Raw genomic sequence first — 13,637 nt, 5'->3', positions numbered from 1 at the left:
ACGACTATCAAGCAAACACACACGGAGGCTCCGTCGCATGATTTGCAAACAGCTGAAAGGATGGACCAACAAGGCTGACTGATTGGTTCTACATGTCGCAAGCCAAGGCCATGCTTTCCAGAATTTCTGCTCCAGTGACGTGCGGTCAAATCAAGACGACAAAGCAACCCGAATGCATGTATCCATGCCCCTCCACACCTCCAAGATACCTACCTACCTACCTACACCGACATCATAGTCGCACACACCAACCACTCTCGCGGTCGCGCACCCATCTTGACCTTCCAAATCCAATCTCTTCACTACCACCTCGTCCGACTCCTAACCTGACGTGGTGTGATACTCACTCTTTCTCCGCATGCAGCACACGACCAACAGCCAACCCCTCCCCGCAAAGTATAAGGCAACACGCTCACCTCCCGCATCCCACATTCTATCCTACCTACCTACAGCCGCACCTCACCCACGGACCACCCACGAACTCCACCACCCATGGAATCGCCCATCGAGCAACAACCAACCCTGGACGCCCTCTCCCCAACGCCCACCGAATCCTCTTCCACAATCAGCAGCATCAGCGGCACAAGCGACGGCAGCGCAGTCCGCGGGGCGACCCTCTTCGCCGCCGCGTGCGCGCACTGTCACAACGTGGAGCGGGGCCAGCCGCACAAGTTTGGCCCGACGCTCGATGCGGCGTACGGCACGCGAGCGGGGCGGATACCCGGGAGCAGGCCGAGCGAGGCCATGAGACGGGTTGGCGATGGCGATGGCGGCGTCGTGTGGGGGAGGGACACGTTGGTGAGCTAGCGCTTTTTTCTTTTTCCTTCTTGAGTCTTGGTTTTTTTTTTTTTTTTTTCTATGATTTTATTTTTTCTTGGGTTTTCTGGGGGAAAGGATGGGGTGAGACTAGAGCGTGAGAGCGAGAGTGAAAGAGAAGCAAAGTGTGTGGCGTGTCGAGAACACGCTCTGGATTCCTGCTGTTTTGTTATTTTCTTCACCTTGATTGGCTCTCGACGGCACCAGCTGTTAGAGGAAAAAAGAAAAGACCGTGCTGATTTGGACGCCGCCGCCGCCGCTGCGCCATTGCAGGTTGAGTACTTGGCCGACTGTCGAGGCTACGTCCCCGGGTCTAAGAAGCCGTTCAAGGGGGTCGAGAGCGAGAGGGACCGGATTGACATTGCGGCGTGAGTACAACAGCGATGGCTTGGACTTTCGGCCCCCGTGCCTTTTCCTTCGTGTCTGTCGTGATGTGTGTGTCAGAGGCTGACCAGTCCAATCTCCTGCTCGTCAGGTTCTTGCAGGAAAAAGCGTCGTCGTCGAAGTCGACCACCACCACCACCTCCTCCATGAAATAAATGAGTAGACGATGCGCTGGCAAAATGCAGGAACGCTTCTTGACATTGGACCATTGTTCTTTTTTGTCGCGCCATGCTCGTATCATACACCATGTCTTCGTGTCAATCGCGACAGGTGTTTAAGCCGTCGCAATGTCAAATCCAACCTTGGCCGCCATGCCTAGGAGACCAATCTGTATCAGCGAGGCCCAGACGCCCAACACCCTACCCTTTCCGTTCTCCTTGTCCTTGCGCGTGTATCCCGTGGCGTACAAGACGCGGCCGACGCCCCACAGCGCGCCCATGACGCTCGAGGCGACGGGGTACTTGATGCCCGCCACGAACAGGGCCGTCAGGAACGACGTGTGGTTCTCGATGAAGTTGTAGTGCGCCCGCTGCGCGCAGTTGAAGAGATACATCGCCTTTTGCTTGTTGGCGTCGGTCTCGGAGCGTATCTGTTCTTCCGTGGCGTATTGGTTTGGGTAGGGGACGCCGGCAGCCTTGCGGAAGGGGCTTACGCGGAACGCGTGCCAGGTGCTGAGGAAGAGCGACCCCGTGGCCGTGAAGAGCACGTAGCTGCACAGCTGTAGGTAAGGAACTGGCACAGGTGGTAGATTGGAGGCAACGCTGAGCAATGCTTACCCATACTCCTTGGGGATGTCGATGGTCATGAGAGGCGCCATTGGTATCGTGCAAGTCTGCGAATCGGCTCGGTGAGTGATGGAGAGATGACCTGTGATATCACTCGGGGCAATTGGCCTGTAAATAGTGGTTTCGGGGATGTCGTTCGGCTCGGTTCTCCACGTTTCGAAGCTGCTGCATTCAAGGTAAGCAGCACGGGCGCGCTTCCCGTCATGCCTCCTCACCTGTCCATGGGGCACAGGTAAGTAAGACAAGCGACACTAGCGACGGACGAAATTCCGCGGCGGATGGGGCTAATGTCCGAGAGCCGATGAGCTCAGACGAGATGAGGAAGACGTTCAAGACACGGCTGTGTGAGCGCGAGACTCGAATGCTGCGACTGAGAGAAGACGGTGCATGTGCTGCACGCCATCCGCCATGACAAGCTTGCGCGGCGCAATCTCTCGCTGGCCGCTGCTGGTCCTCTGTCCGACTTGTCGCTGTGTGGCCCCAGAAATCGACCAGGAACAAGTTCAACGACAAAGCATCATCATTTCAAGGATACGTAGTCTACCTCTAAAAAACAGTCGCCTGCCAACTGTTCAAACACGTCAAGACATGGCTTCACTCTGAGATTGTGCTCGCTGCGCCTCAGAACTTGCGCAGTGCTTGGAGCGTCTGCGAAGTGCTTTCCTTGGTCTCCTTGACCAGATTGGCCATTTCCTTAAACCTGCTCGAGCGTCAGTGCGGGACCCGGTTCAACATGTCGGTAATCTCGTCATACCCGGCGATTCCTGCGTCGCCCATGCGCTCGTAAATAAAGCTTTCGCTCGTCGTGATGACGGCTCCTTCGGCCCTCAGTCTTGCCAGGGCAATTGGGACTTCTTCCTTGTTGCAGCTGGACACGCCATCAGCGAGCACGTAAACCTTGTGGCCTTCGCGCAAGAGGTCAAGGGTCGTTTGCAGGACACAAATATGAGATTCAATGCCGACAATGACGATTGCATGCTTCTGGCCGGAAGAAAAGAAGGTCTTGACTTCGGGGGTCCTGAGGGGTCAGCAGCGATTGGGGCGAAGCAAGAGTTCAGCCCTACCACATGGAGAACAGCGTCTTGTCGGCGTGGATCTTTGTTGCAAAACCGCCTGGAACGTCCAGTCGAAGATCTGAGCACGTCTCGCCCAGCCGAGCGCGATTCTGCGTGGTGGCAAAGACGGGGATGTCGAGAATTTGGCCTGCAGTCGCTTGGTCACTACAGTGCTAGGGAACGCAGAGCGGAAGGAGACCAGGGTGGTTATGAGCCACGTTCCACCAGGAGAAGGCCAAGAACAGGGACGATTTACTAGCTCTCAGCATCTTTTGGGCAGTAGCGATGACCCTGGGAAATTCATGGATGGCAGGGCGGAATTTTTCCTGCAAGTCGCAGATGCTGACATGGCAGGCAAGAGTCAGTGCCAGAATGATAGTAGGCCATCATGGTAGCAGTTGAGTTGACGTACAACAAGGCCGTGTTTCCTAATTTGGGAGCGGTGTCAGCGGATAGAGGGAGGGAGTCAGCAGGCGACTCACTCAAGGTGCGGAGCGGAGCGGCAGCCATGTTGATGACCTGAATGACAGTGAGGTGTGAGAGTTCAGTTAAGACGGTGACCAGGAAGGCTAGCCGTTGGGCGGTCGCTGCCGTCGGGTGGTCCCAGAATAGCTTCACGTGCGGAGAGCGATGAGGGGGGGGCGTGAAACGCATCATGCATTGATTCAATGTTGTTATTCACAGCATCCATCCATCACGGAAGAGCCATGTCATGGTTGCTTTCTCCCGTCGAGGCTGTCTGTCCCTTCAGCTGCTTTGTGGCACCGACGCCATTGATTGCCTCGTTTCTTTGTGCTGTGGGCGGGGCCCGGCGGCGGCTTTCTTCTCAGTCGGCGGAGCCATGACCTCTGCCGCTGCACTGGACTGGACGGTTGATGATGGGCTGCTCCTGGGGGGCCAAGCGCTGTCGTCCTGGCGTGCCAGACCCTTGATTCTCCCCTTCTAGACATTCAGGCTTTCTGCGTCTTTTCTAGGTGTAACTCGTTGCTCCCGTAATTCCGGCTTGCTCTGCACTGACTGCCCGCAACTTAGCGAGAGCGCTGTGTGCATTACGACTATCAAACCCATCCCTCACCACCCTCTGCCCGCACATCCTCCCCCTCTCCCCCATAGCCTGCTTGCCACTCTCTGAGCCTCGACTTGTCCACTGCTGCCCTCTTCCTCCTCTTCCTCCTCCTCCTCCTCCTCCTCCTCCTCCATCCACACCTCCGTCCGAACGAGGTGTGCGCACTCTGCCTGCCCTCGTTTCAGCCGCCGTGTGCTGCCACCATCGTCTGTACGCTCCTCCGCCCACTCAGCAGGGGCAAGCGGCTCCAGAGCGTCTCCACGACTTGCCGTCCTCCGTCCACATCCCTTCACTCGCTCCGCACACCATCGCGCGCCTCTGACAATTCCACACCCTCTGTCGTGGCCCGATTCTTCTCCGCCTCGCGACCGGTACGCAATTCCTTCGCCGTCGTCGACCTGCCCTCGCCCTCCTCCCCACCGCTCCTCCACTACCTCGCGATCCGTCGACCCGCCTCCGTTTATGGGCGAATACACCAATACTGAACCAGACCCAGGCCATCACTATAGCATCTTGGATACCCGGGACCATCTCTTGACGCGCCGGGTAAACTCAGGTCATTCCCTGCCGCTGGACCAACTCACTTCGGCACCGCATCCGCACCTCGTCTCGCCGCCCGCGCAATCACATTTGCTGGACTACCACACCTTACTCCGGTCTGTCCACGCCCACGACCTCTCCTCCAGACCTCTCCGTCCACTCCCTCCACCCGCCATCACCGTGTCTCAAGAACAGCTTCCCGGGCCTTCGGCTTCGGGGCCTCCGCACAATACCAACAAAGCCTACGCAAAGTCAACCAAGTCTCCACAACAACTCGATGGGAATAACGTCGCGGCGGAGCGTGCTACAAGCGGTTCATCGCAGGTGACGTCAGACACCGCACCCAACATGTCGAGTAGGGGTACTGAGGGGGTCAAGTCGACCCTTCCCCCTCGCCCACCAATGACCTCGCACCACTCAAACTCCGTTCCATCGACACCACACCAACATGCGCGCGACCTCGCCTTCCGCTCGAGAACCCCTTCGCCAAATGGTGTCCTCGGAAACCATTCGCCCAGATCAGTCTCGAGCGAAGCCAACGGCCCTCTGCCATCGCTGCGGAAACAGCCCTACAAGTGCAAATACGAGACTGGAATCGCCTTTGGTCGCCGCCGCATACCGTACGAAAACTCAGACATGCTTGAAAAGGCTGTGGTGCCGCCTAAGGCTAGCCTTAATCCTGACGAGGACGAGAAACTCAGTGGCGACATGAGGGAATTGTACGACCGATTATTGCCTTCTGGTGAAAGCCAAGACAGGCGGCGAAGGCTTGTGGAAAAGCTCAGCCGTATTCTGCATAGCGAGTGGCCAGGGAACGAGTTCAAGGTTCATGTCTTTGGCTCCTCTGGTAACCTGCTATGTACCACCGAATCTGACGGTATGTATTCCATGTGTGGTGACTGAAACGCGGAGGCGACTGACGACGGTTTGCAGTTGATATTTGCATTCAAACCCCCATGAGGAAGCTGGAAAGTGTGCATATGTTGGCGGAGGCGCTAGCAAAACGTAGGTGCCAACCGCTACGTTGGTCCAGTCAAACCCGCTAATCGAGGCTCAGATGGCATGAGCAAGGTGGTTTGTGTCGCGTCCGCAAAGGTTCCCATTGTCAAGGTGTGGGATCCAGAGCTCGAACTGGCTTGTGACATGAACGTCAACAATACACTTGCGCTGGAAAACACGCGCATGATTAAGACTTACGTCCAAATTGACGACCGCGTCCGCCCGCTTACAATGATCGTTAAGCACTGGACCAAACGGCGAATATTGAACGACGCTGGTACGTCCTCTACAAACATTCTGCCTGGCATAAGCTTATATCCGCATAGCTCTGGGTGGGACACTTAGCTCATACACGTGGATTTGTATGGTGTTGAATTTTCTCCAGACGAGAAATCCACCAATCCTGCCCTCGCTCCACCTGATGCCGTTTGAGAAGCACCCGACAGAAACTGGCGAGGAGTCGGGATTCTTTGATGATCTCGACCAAATCCGCGGCTTTGGAGAGGCTAACAAGGAGACTTTGGGTCAACTTTTGTTTCACTTTTTTCGTCTGTACGGACACGAGTTTGAGTACGAGGAGGATGTCATCTCTGTCCGGCAAGGGCGGGTCCTGACAAGACGAGAAAAAGGCTGGGATCTCACCGGGGGAACGAAAGAGGGTCGCTACCGATTGTGTGTTGAGGAGCCGTTCAACACTTCCCGGAATCTTGGAAACTCGGCTGACGATTACGCGTTCCGTGGTATCCATTTGGAAATCCGCCAGGCCTTTGATTATCTTGCAGACGGTGGGCAACTTGAAAAGGCCTGCGAGCAATATGTGTACCCGAAAGAGGAGAGGACAATATTTCAAAAGCCTCCACCGGCTCCTAAACCCACCTTGACACACAGCACCTCCCCCTCAAGACGTTCCGGGCGCAATGGGGGCGGCGGACGCGGGGGGAGGCATCACTACAACCAACGAAATGGTCAGGGTGACAGGAGAACATCTGGAGCACCGCCTTACACTAATGGCTACCCTTTCCTCAGTCCTCCGTTGACTGGAGCCGCCCCGGATTATTTTGCTGCAACGACAGGGGCGTCGTTGCATGAGCAGCTTTACAAGCAATACCAGATGCTGGAAATGCAGCAGCACAACTTGAAGGCTCAGCTCTTTGCGCAAGCGCAGGCTCGAGCTGCACACGCTCATGCAGTGGCGCAAGCGCAGGCTCAAGCCAGAAACGGCTCGAGCCATGGATCTCCGCCAAAAACTCAGTACGCGACGATTCATGCGACACGGGATCCCAATGATCCACCTGCAACAGCGCCCATCATGCCACCTGGGTACATTTACGCATATCCCCCATATGATCATCCCCAACCGATGGTTCAGACAAACTCTCAGGATGGCGTCCGAACAAATCCGTCTTCCCCTTCACTTCCACTGAGTGTTCCCAACGTACGGCGTGGGGTGCATCGCGCATCGGTTGCAGAGAGCTCTGCAAACAGCGCTGTAAGATCTCACTCACAGCCGGCGAGACCGGACCAAAATGGTGGTTTCTTGATACCAAATTACCCACCAATACCGGGATACCCGCCTCACATCATGGCCTATCCGATTGCACGGTCATCCCAAGACCTTCGACATGCTCAGCCGCAACCCGTAGAATTTCCAGTTCAGGCTCAGGGCTTGGGGGTCGTTCGCGAACCGGCCCAAAATGGCTCTCCAAAGGAATACCTTGGCTACTTTATGAGCGAGTCTCCACAATTTCGCTCACATCCGCTCCAGGACTATTCAGTCTCTCAAATACCAACATTCCAGGAGTTGGCCCAACGTCGAAAACGAATGTCACAGGATTCCGAAGTCCAGCGGCCACCGGCTTCGCTGCAAGTGTCCCGGTCACCTTCTCCCCCTCGCGAGAGGAATCACTCTAGGAGCACTTCGACCGGACTACGATCTACGCTGGCGACATCCGGACCACTACCTCAAATTGAGAAGCCTGTCACGGCGCAGCCGCCTCCAGTCGAGTCGGGACCCGTGATTGTGAATGGCTCCTACCGTGCATCCCAGGGGAAAGAGCAGAAACTCCCTGCTGATGGCATCGATTCAGGTGCAGTCACGGACCGCGATTCGATACCATCGGTAAACGGAGTCTCGCAGCGCCCCGATGAGCCATTCCCGATGGAAATGCCCATGCAAGAACAGCAGTACCAGCTCTACGCTAATGAGGTCTTGAGACGTCACTTTTCCCGCGAAGATGATGGATCCAATGATGATTTGTCTTACAATGCCCCTCGTAGTGTGGGCGGAAGATACACTTCTGCGGGTCCTGCCGTGTCATCGGCCTATCCAACAACGAATGGAGATGGTGGTCACCATTCCCCTGGCAGTGTGTCACCAAAAGGTCAATCTTCCAGTATCCCACCCTGGCGTATCAAACACCCGAACAATGGCGTCCCGCAAATGGATCCCTTCACCCTTGCTCCTCATGTTGTCCAACCATCGGCTTTGCCGATGCTTTCGCCTGTTCAAGAAACACGGACGCCTTCACCGACAGCCAGCCGGACCGTGACAGCTTCGCACCCCACAAACGGTCTGGCCGTAGGCGGCGAATACGTTGCGACGAACGCTGAAAGGCCTCTGGATTCACGCTCAAGTCCTCCGGTCGCGCAGCTACCCAAGCAAGTGCAACATTCGAAAAAGGACAGTCCTTCCTTTCATGACAAAGGGGCTAACAAGGGCGTATCGGGAGGAAACCACTCGGGTTGGCAAAAGAGTGGCAGTGGCAAGAAGGGAGGACGCAGGCGTGCCAAGTCAAATGCCAGCAAGTCTGGCGGAGAACTCCCCCCTGCCAACGAAGCTGAAAGAAAAGGGGGCTAAATCCACTTTTCTTGGAATACTCGACAACTTCAAGCAGGTCGATCGACCCAAGATCAAAGTTCTGCCTTACGCTGGAACAATCATGTTGGCAAAGTCATCTGGATTGGCCATGCCGCATATTGGAGCATGTCAAGTGTAGGTGCTGGTGGCCATTTGTGCACACGCAGGGACCTTGGATCAACTCAGATTCATCTCTTCAGCAGAGACCAACCGCCATCGAAATCTGGACGGCGCTTCCATCCCCAGGGGACAATTCGTGTCAGGATTATCTTGCTGGCTGCAGATGACGTAAGGGATGGCACAACGGGCAGCTGGAGGACGCAGTGAGGCGTAGAGCCTGCGCCGTGGCCGTGGAGAATAAGAAAGAAAAGCCAAAAAGCGACAAAAAATGTGTGGAAAGCGTTGGCATGCATGATTGCATTTAACGGTCGTAGAAATGGTGAACACGACTGTTTTTTCAAAAAAAGAAAAAGAAAAAGAAAAATGGGAAAGAGGAACTCACAAAGCATTAGAGGCCGACGAAAAATCTTAAAAAGTTTTACAGAAGCACAGCATACGCCATCACGGACGTACGGCACAAGCCTTGAAATGCTCTACGATGGAAATCATCACCACAATGGCAGATACACATAAACGCTCTGTCCTTAGGGCCTGGCCGCCAGCTTGGACAGCATGCGGAACGCACGGATGGTGTGGTGTTTAGGGGTGGAATAACTTAAATTTTTCACGCGCAACTTTCCGGTTCCCGGACGGGCTTGGACGCATATCATCATCGTCCTATTGTACAATCTGGAAATCAACATCTTTGCTGACGACCATGATACGAATGAGATTGAGATACCAGCTTGCTTTTCTCTATTTCGTTTCTCTGTTATCTCTTCCTTTTCTGGTCGTTCGTCTACGAAGTCTTCTGAGCTTTGCGAACACCCTGCATCAAGAGACATACGTACACTAGCATCATCAGCACATGGCATGGCGCGTTGCGGGGCACGGATCGCAAGGACTGACTGACGAACTGGCGATGGCTGGACTGCGGATTACGTGGCTCTCCGGTGGACCAAGAAGGAGTGCGGCACTCGTCATGGATGAAGACGGGTCAGCCGAGGAGATGATTGCACCTTTGTACAAAAGCTCGAGGAGGAAGGGTGTTTGCTATTACAGGCTGGGCTGGACTGGACAACTTCCTTGAAAGACGACATGTCTTGCCGCGTCTCGCAAGCAACGAACCAAATCGACGCTTGCCCCGATCGGACGCATGGACAGACAGCACAGGACAGTCACACACCAACCTACCCCTCCCCTTCATCATGTGGATCAATACAGTACAGACAAAGAAGCAATTGCGAACGTGGCGTGGACATGGCGAATGGGTTTTCAATTCGTTTTTTCCCAGTTTCTTTGCGCTACTTCGACTTTTGACTTACTTAGCAGCGCCAGCAGCAGCCAGCTTTTGAGTGGGTGGACTTTTGTTGTCTTCAATTCCCCTGTTTGTCATTTTGTGTATGAACGCTTTACTGCCTTTGTCAGCCTCTGGCGCCATTGTGTCTTCGCTCCTGCTTTAAAAGTTTTCTGGAGCACCTTGATCATCTTGTGCGCGCTTTTCCGGCCTTGGATATTCGTCCTTGTTTCTTGTCAGCGTGGTCTTGCGCGATATTGCTTCTCTGTTGAGTCACATTTTCCACCATCTTCACCTCCACTTTTGTTTTCCAGCAAAGAGAGAACGTCTGCGCGTTGTGCTTTACTACTATCTGCAAGCGGAGGCGCAAGGAAGCAAGCGAGCAAGAAAGCACACGATGGAAGTGCACGAAAGCACGCGCATGCCAAGGCCACGGCCATGGAGCATTCAGCGTCATTATCATCATGTGAAGAAAGACGGGGGTCCTTTTGATTTCGTCTTTGTTGTACAGGCATGTACATTGGGCTTGATCATCGAAGACTTTTTCCTCTTATGTTTTGATTTTCCTTAGTTGAGCGGATTGGACTGGCGGTTTGAAAGTGCCGCGCCCGAGATATCTATCTCCAGGGTGGATCTAGGTGTAAGTAGGCAGGCAGTGCGGTGCGCCGGGAGCGCGGGATGAGGAGGGAGAGTTGGCACAACGACGGTTGTCCGTCACGATGTACTGTAGAAAATAGCTCCTGTTCTACAATAGTAGAAAAGCCCTCCACATAGCCCCTTGTTTCTCCATGTTTTGACCTCTTTTTCATGCCCTGCTCTCGAGGAACAGCGCTGCAAGGTCACAAAGACACTGTCAAGCTACCCGGAATCATCAGCCACAGTGGTCCGGTCGACGCCTGACGCCACAACATCGCTCCGCTCCTCGGCTTTTCAACCCCCTCAATTTTTCACACAATGCATTCTGCAATTTCCTTCTCCAAGATGCCGCTGAGTCGGCTTTGGATCTTCCTCCGAGGGTTTTCTCTCTCTAGAATTGAGGCTTGAACAATTGTGCAATTCAATATTAGATTTAGCAAGTCGGAATATCCTAAGGTTCTATAGTGTAGTGGCTAGCACATGGGATTCTGAGCTTTTCAGGTCATTCCCATAACCCCGGTTCGATCCCGGGTAGGACCTTTTGCTTGTCGTTTTGCTCATTGACGGTTCACTGTACGTTTTGGGGGGTGGAGACCGGCTCTAGAGTTCACCTCCCTGTCCTTCAAAAACCTAGGTAACACGCACTCACAAGCAGAGCAGCGTAAGATAAACCGCTGCAAGGAATATATACGCGCTCACGAATTTTCGGACAGACAATATGGCCTTGACACTAGAAACATGGAGCTAACTTTTCGGAACTTGATAGCCACTGGTGATGGTGTTACGGATTAGGCAGTCTTTGTCTTGAAATTCTCCATATGATCAAAGAGCTTCATGAACAAAGAGTTCTTAAAGGCTTCTAATATAGGTACGCACGGACAAACTCGGGCTCATGATAACTGGATACGCACAACGAACAGGTGGGAATGAAAGCAATAGTCTGACACGTTGCTTCAGAGTCTGCAGCTCTTCTGTTCGCTTTTTGCACATGAGCGGTTTCCTGCAGCGGGCGGAGCAGAACGTCAGGGCGGAGCGGAGCGGAGCGGAGCGGGACGGATCTGGAGGACATCCGTGCGCAAACGACCCTCAGCCCAGCCACGTGGCTGCAGCGGTCAACAACTTGAATGCCGATGGCCCCTGGGGCGCTCCACCGATATGTGGTTCTGCTAGTCTCTCAATGTCGCCTAATGAATCGCTACCAGACTATCTGAAAGGTGATCTATGAGCCGAACGAACCGCAGCTACGCAAGACAAGCCACTGACCAAGTGTCGGGCCAAACAGCGAACCGAGTCGTATTTGAGCAAGACAGGTTTCAATGAAGCAGCAGGCATGCTGAAGGCCGCGAAAAACAAACCAACGATCAAAGACGCGGGCGGGATCACGAAACAGCATCATCTCAGACGCGCCATGGTGACAAGCGAACAACATTATTAATTACATTTGCTGCCGCCATGCGGCTCTAATTCTTTCGCCTTTTTCCTTTACTCAAAGGTCAACCTTAGACGCCAAACTCCTTGCTAACCAAAAGCTCAACACTCCTTCCAAATCTTGACGCTGTCGACAATCATCTGTCCATTCTTCTCCCATGTGGGATACCATTGGTTCCGGGCATCCCAAAAGTCTTTCTTCGCGGTCGGCGAGTTGTCAATCCACGGCTTGCCGGACTTGCCATCTGGAAACCAACCATTCGTGCCGCCAACAGCCACGTTCAAGACCAGGTAGAATTCTTGGTCGAACGGCGCGTTCAGTCCACCGTTGGCCCACGGGTTTGTCAACCTCGTCCCGTTGGCATCTGCTATGGGAAAGTGCCCTTGGTCCCACAGAGGCTTGTCAAATTTCATGTAGAGGACTTGGAGGAGACGGGAGTCGATGTAAGTGAAGAGGTACTTCTCCGTCCATTCAAGCCCAAAGGTATGAAACTTGTCGCCATACTGAGAGTGCAGCGCAACTTTGCCTCCGGTGGACCTTGAGTAGCCGTCGTAATCGGAGCCTGGGCCCCAATGCAGCGTGCCTTGAACGACCTGGTTTCCACCTCCAGTCGCCTGGTAGGTGTAGTTGTTTCCGCGAGACTCCATTATGTCGATCTCTCCACTGGCCGGCCATGCCCCATACGCGTTGTTGGTCGGAAGCATCCAGATGGCTGGCCAAAGCCAGTCACCCTGAGGGATCTTGGCACGAACTTCGACGCGTCCATACTTCATCGAGGCACTCTTCCTGGTGTTTAGCCTTGCACTCCTGACGGGTGGTACAATCGTGCCGTTGGTGACGTTTGTTACGGCCACGCAGTCAAGGAAAGCACCCGAAGTACAAGTGCCGGTCTTTGTCAAGTCGATGATCGAGTTTTGCTCCACAAGACTGGCATCTTGGAGGGTTGGTTTGATATAAAGTTGACCTGGCTGATGTCTGAGCAGATGTTGAAAGCTTATGGCCTGAGGGACTGTTACCGTCTTTGATGAAGAGATTCGACTCGTCGGCAGTGGTCTCGTCGAATTCGCCATTGCTGATAAATGTCAGCGATCTCCTGCGCTTCGAAATTAAGAATTTCACGTACCCGAAACCGCCCAGCCGGACCTCTGTCTCCCAGATCGAAGGATCAAGGTGCCCCGATGAGAAATCCTCGTTGAGAATTGAACAGTACTGTTTGGACGACAGATTATCCGCAATTTGGAGATACACGAGCACTCCGCTGATGGCAACACCAGCGAGCAGACCGATGACGGGAATGATCCACAGCCATTTGTCCTTGGAAGACTTGCCCGAAGCTCGCGGTGTTTCGATGCTGCCTTTCGGAGTCCGACGCGACCTGAAGTAGGGCTGATTTCCTCCGTTGCCCTGAATGGATGACCGGGAGCCTCCAAAGTTGAATTCGAAAAGCGATGCCGCTGCTGATCCGCTGGCTGTGGCAGGCCTGGTCACCGGAGTTGAGACAGGAGGCGTTGCAAACGGATTGACAGGGCCATGGCCTTGAAAGCCCGGATGTGCTGGAAGAGTGCTTATGCCGCTCGCCATGGATGGATGCCGCGAGCGCGTCCGCAACGAGTCGGCATATACGTCATCATGGACCATAATGATCTGGTCAATCAAGAGAACAGCCGGTGAAAG

The 13,637-nt window shown here is 54.3% G+C and overlaps 6 protein-coding genes and 1 non-coding gene across 7 annotated transcripts; 4 read left to right on the top strand and 3 right to left on the bottom strand.

The window, feature by feature from the left end:
* Positions 1-492: 492 nt before the first annotated feature.
* Positions 493-1,563, top strand: IWZ02DRAFT_514548 (uncharacterized protein; the record flags this gene model as incomplete). Its single annotated transcript, XM_066770617.1, has 2 exons — positions 493-798; positions 1,024-1,563. The coding sequence occupies 2 exons, from the start codon at positions 493-495 to the stop codon at positions 1,186-1,188; spliced, it is 471 nt and encodes a 156-aa protein (XP_066625325.1). The 3' UTR covers positions 1,189-1,563.
* Positions 1,196-2,194, bottom strand: IWZ02DRAFT_182570 (uncharacterized protein). The gene is made up of 2 exons (XM_066762319.1): positions 1,977-2,194; positions 1,196-1,910 (listed from the first exon to the last, which is right to left on the bottom strand). Exons 1-2 carry the CDS (start codon positions 2,015-2,017, stop codon positions 1,475-1,477), a joined length of 477 nt encoding a protein of 158 aa, XP_066625324.1. The 5' UTR covers positions 2,018-2,194; the 3' UTR covers positions 1,196-1,474.
* Positions 2,195-2,498: 304 nt separating this feature from the next.
* IWZ02DRAFT_444573 (Isochorismatase-like protein) lies at positions 2,499-3,607 on the bottom strand. The gene is made up of 6 exons (XM_066767110.1): positions 3,523-3,607; positions 3,453-3,468; positions 3,297-3,382; positions 3,050-3,188; positions 2,740-3,003; positions 2,499-2,685 (listed from the first exon to the last, which is right to left on the bottom strand). Exons 1-6 carry the CDS (start codon positions 3,548-3,550, stop codon positions 2,607-2,609), a joined length of 612 nt encoding a protein of 203 aa, XP_066625323.1. The 5' UTR covers positions 3,551-3,607; the 3' UTR covers positions 2,499-2,606.
* A 763-nt stretch (positions 3,608-4,370) lies between these two features.
* IWZ02DRAFT_182543 (uncharacterized protein) lies at positions 4,371-8,824 on the top strand. The gene is made up of 4 exons (XM_066762318.1): positions 4,371-5,523; positions 5,580-5,651; positions 5,704-5,922; positions 5,972-8,824. Exons 1-4 carry the CDS (start codon positions 4,569-4,571, stop codon positions 8,500-8,502), a joined length of 3,777 nt encoding a protein of 1,258 aa, XP_066625322.1. The 5' UTR covers positions 4,371-4,568; the 3' UTR covers positions 8,503-8,824.
* Positions 8,825-9,617: 793 nt separating this feature from the next.
* Positions 9,618-10,453, top strand: IWZ02DRAFT_182539 (uncharacterized protein). The gene has a single exon (XM_066762317.1). The coding sequence runs from the start codon at positions 9,758-9,760 to the stop codon at positions 10,388-10,390; it is 633 nt and encodes a 210-aa protein (XP_066625321.1). The 5' UTR covers positions 9,618-9,757; the 3' UTR covers positions 10,391-10,453.
* A 536-nt stretch (positions 10,454-10,989) lies between these two features.
* IWZ02DRAFT_t31 lies at positions 10,990-11,074 on the top strand. The gene has a single exon. It is a non-coding gene; the product is annotated as a tRNA-Gln (tRNA).
* A 990-nt stretch (positions 11,075-12,064) lies between these two features.
* On the bottom strand, positions 12,065-13,544 carry IWZ02DRAFT_488280 (glucan 1,3-beta-glucosidase; the record flags this gene model as incomplete). Its single annotated transcript, XM_066769449.1, has 3 exons — positions 12,065-12,927; positions 12,980-13,035; positions 13,087-13,544. 3 exons carry the CDS (start codon positions 13,542-13,544, stop codon positions 12,065-12,067), a joined length of 1,377 nt encoding a protein of 458 aa, XP_066625320.1.
* Between the last annotated feature and the right edge of the window lie 93 nt (positions 13,545-13,637).

This window comes from Phyllosticta citriasiana, assembly GCF_038021145.1.
Source record: "Phyllosticta citriasiana strain CBS 120426 chromosome Unknown IWZ02scaffold_3, whole genome shotgun sequence".
In the NCBI taxonomy this organism is placed as follows: Eukaryota; Fungi; Ascomycota; class Dothideomycetes; order Botryosphaeriales; family Phyllostictaceae; genus Phyllosticta; species Phyllosticta citriasiana.
Note: the sequence above shows the minus strand (reverse complement) of the source record. Positions and strands in the feature narration are given on the sequence as shown.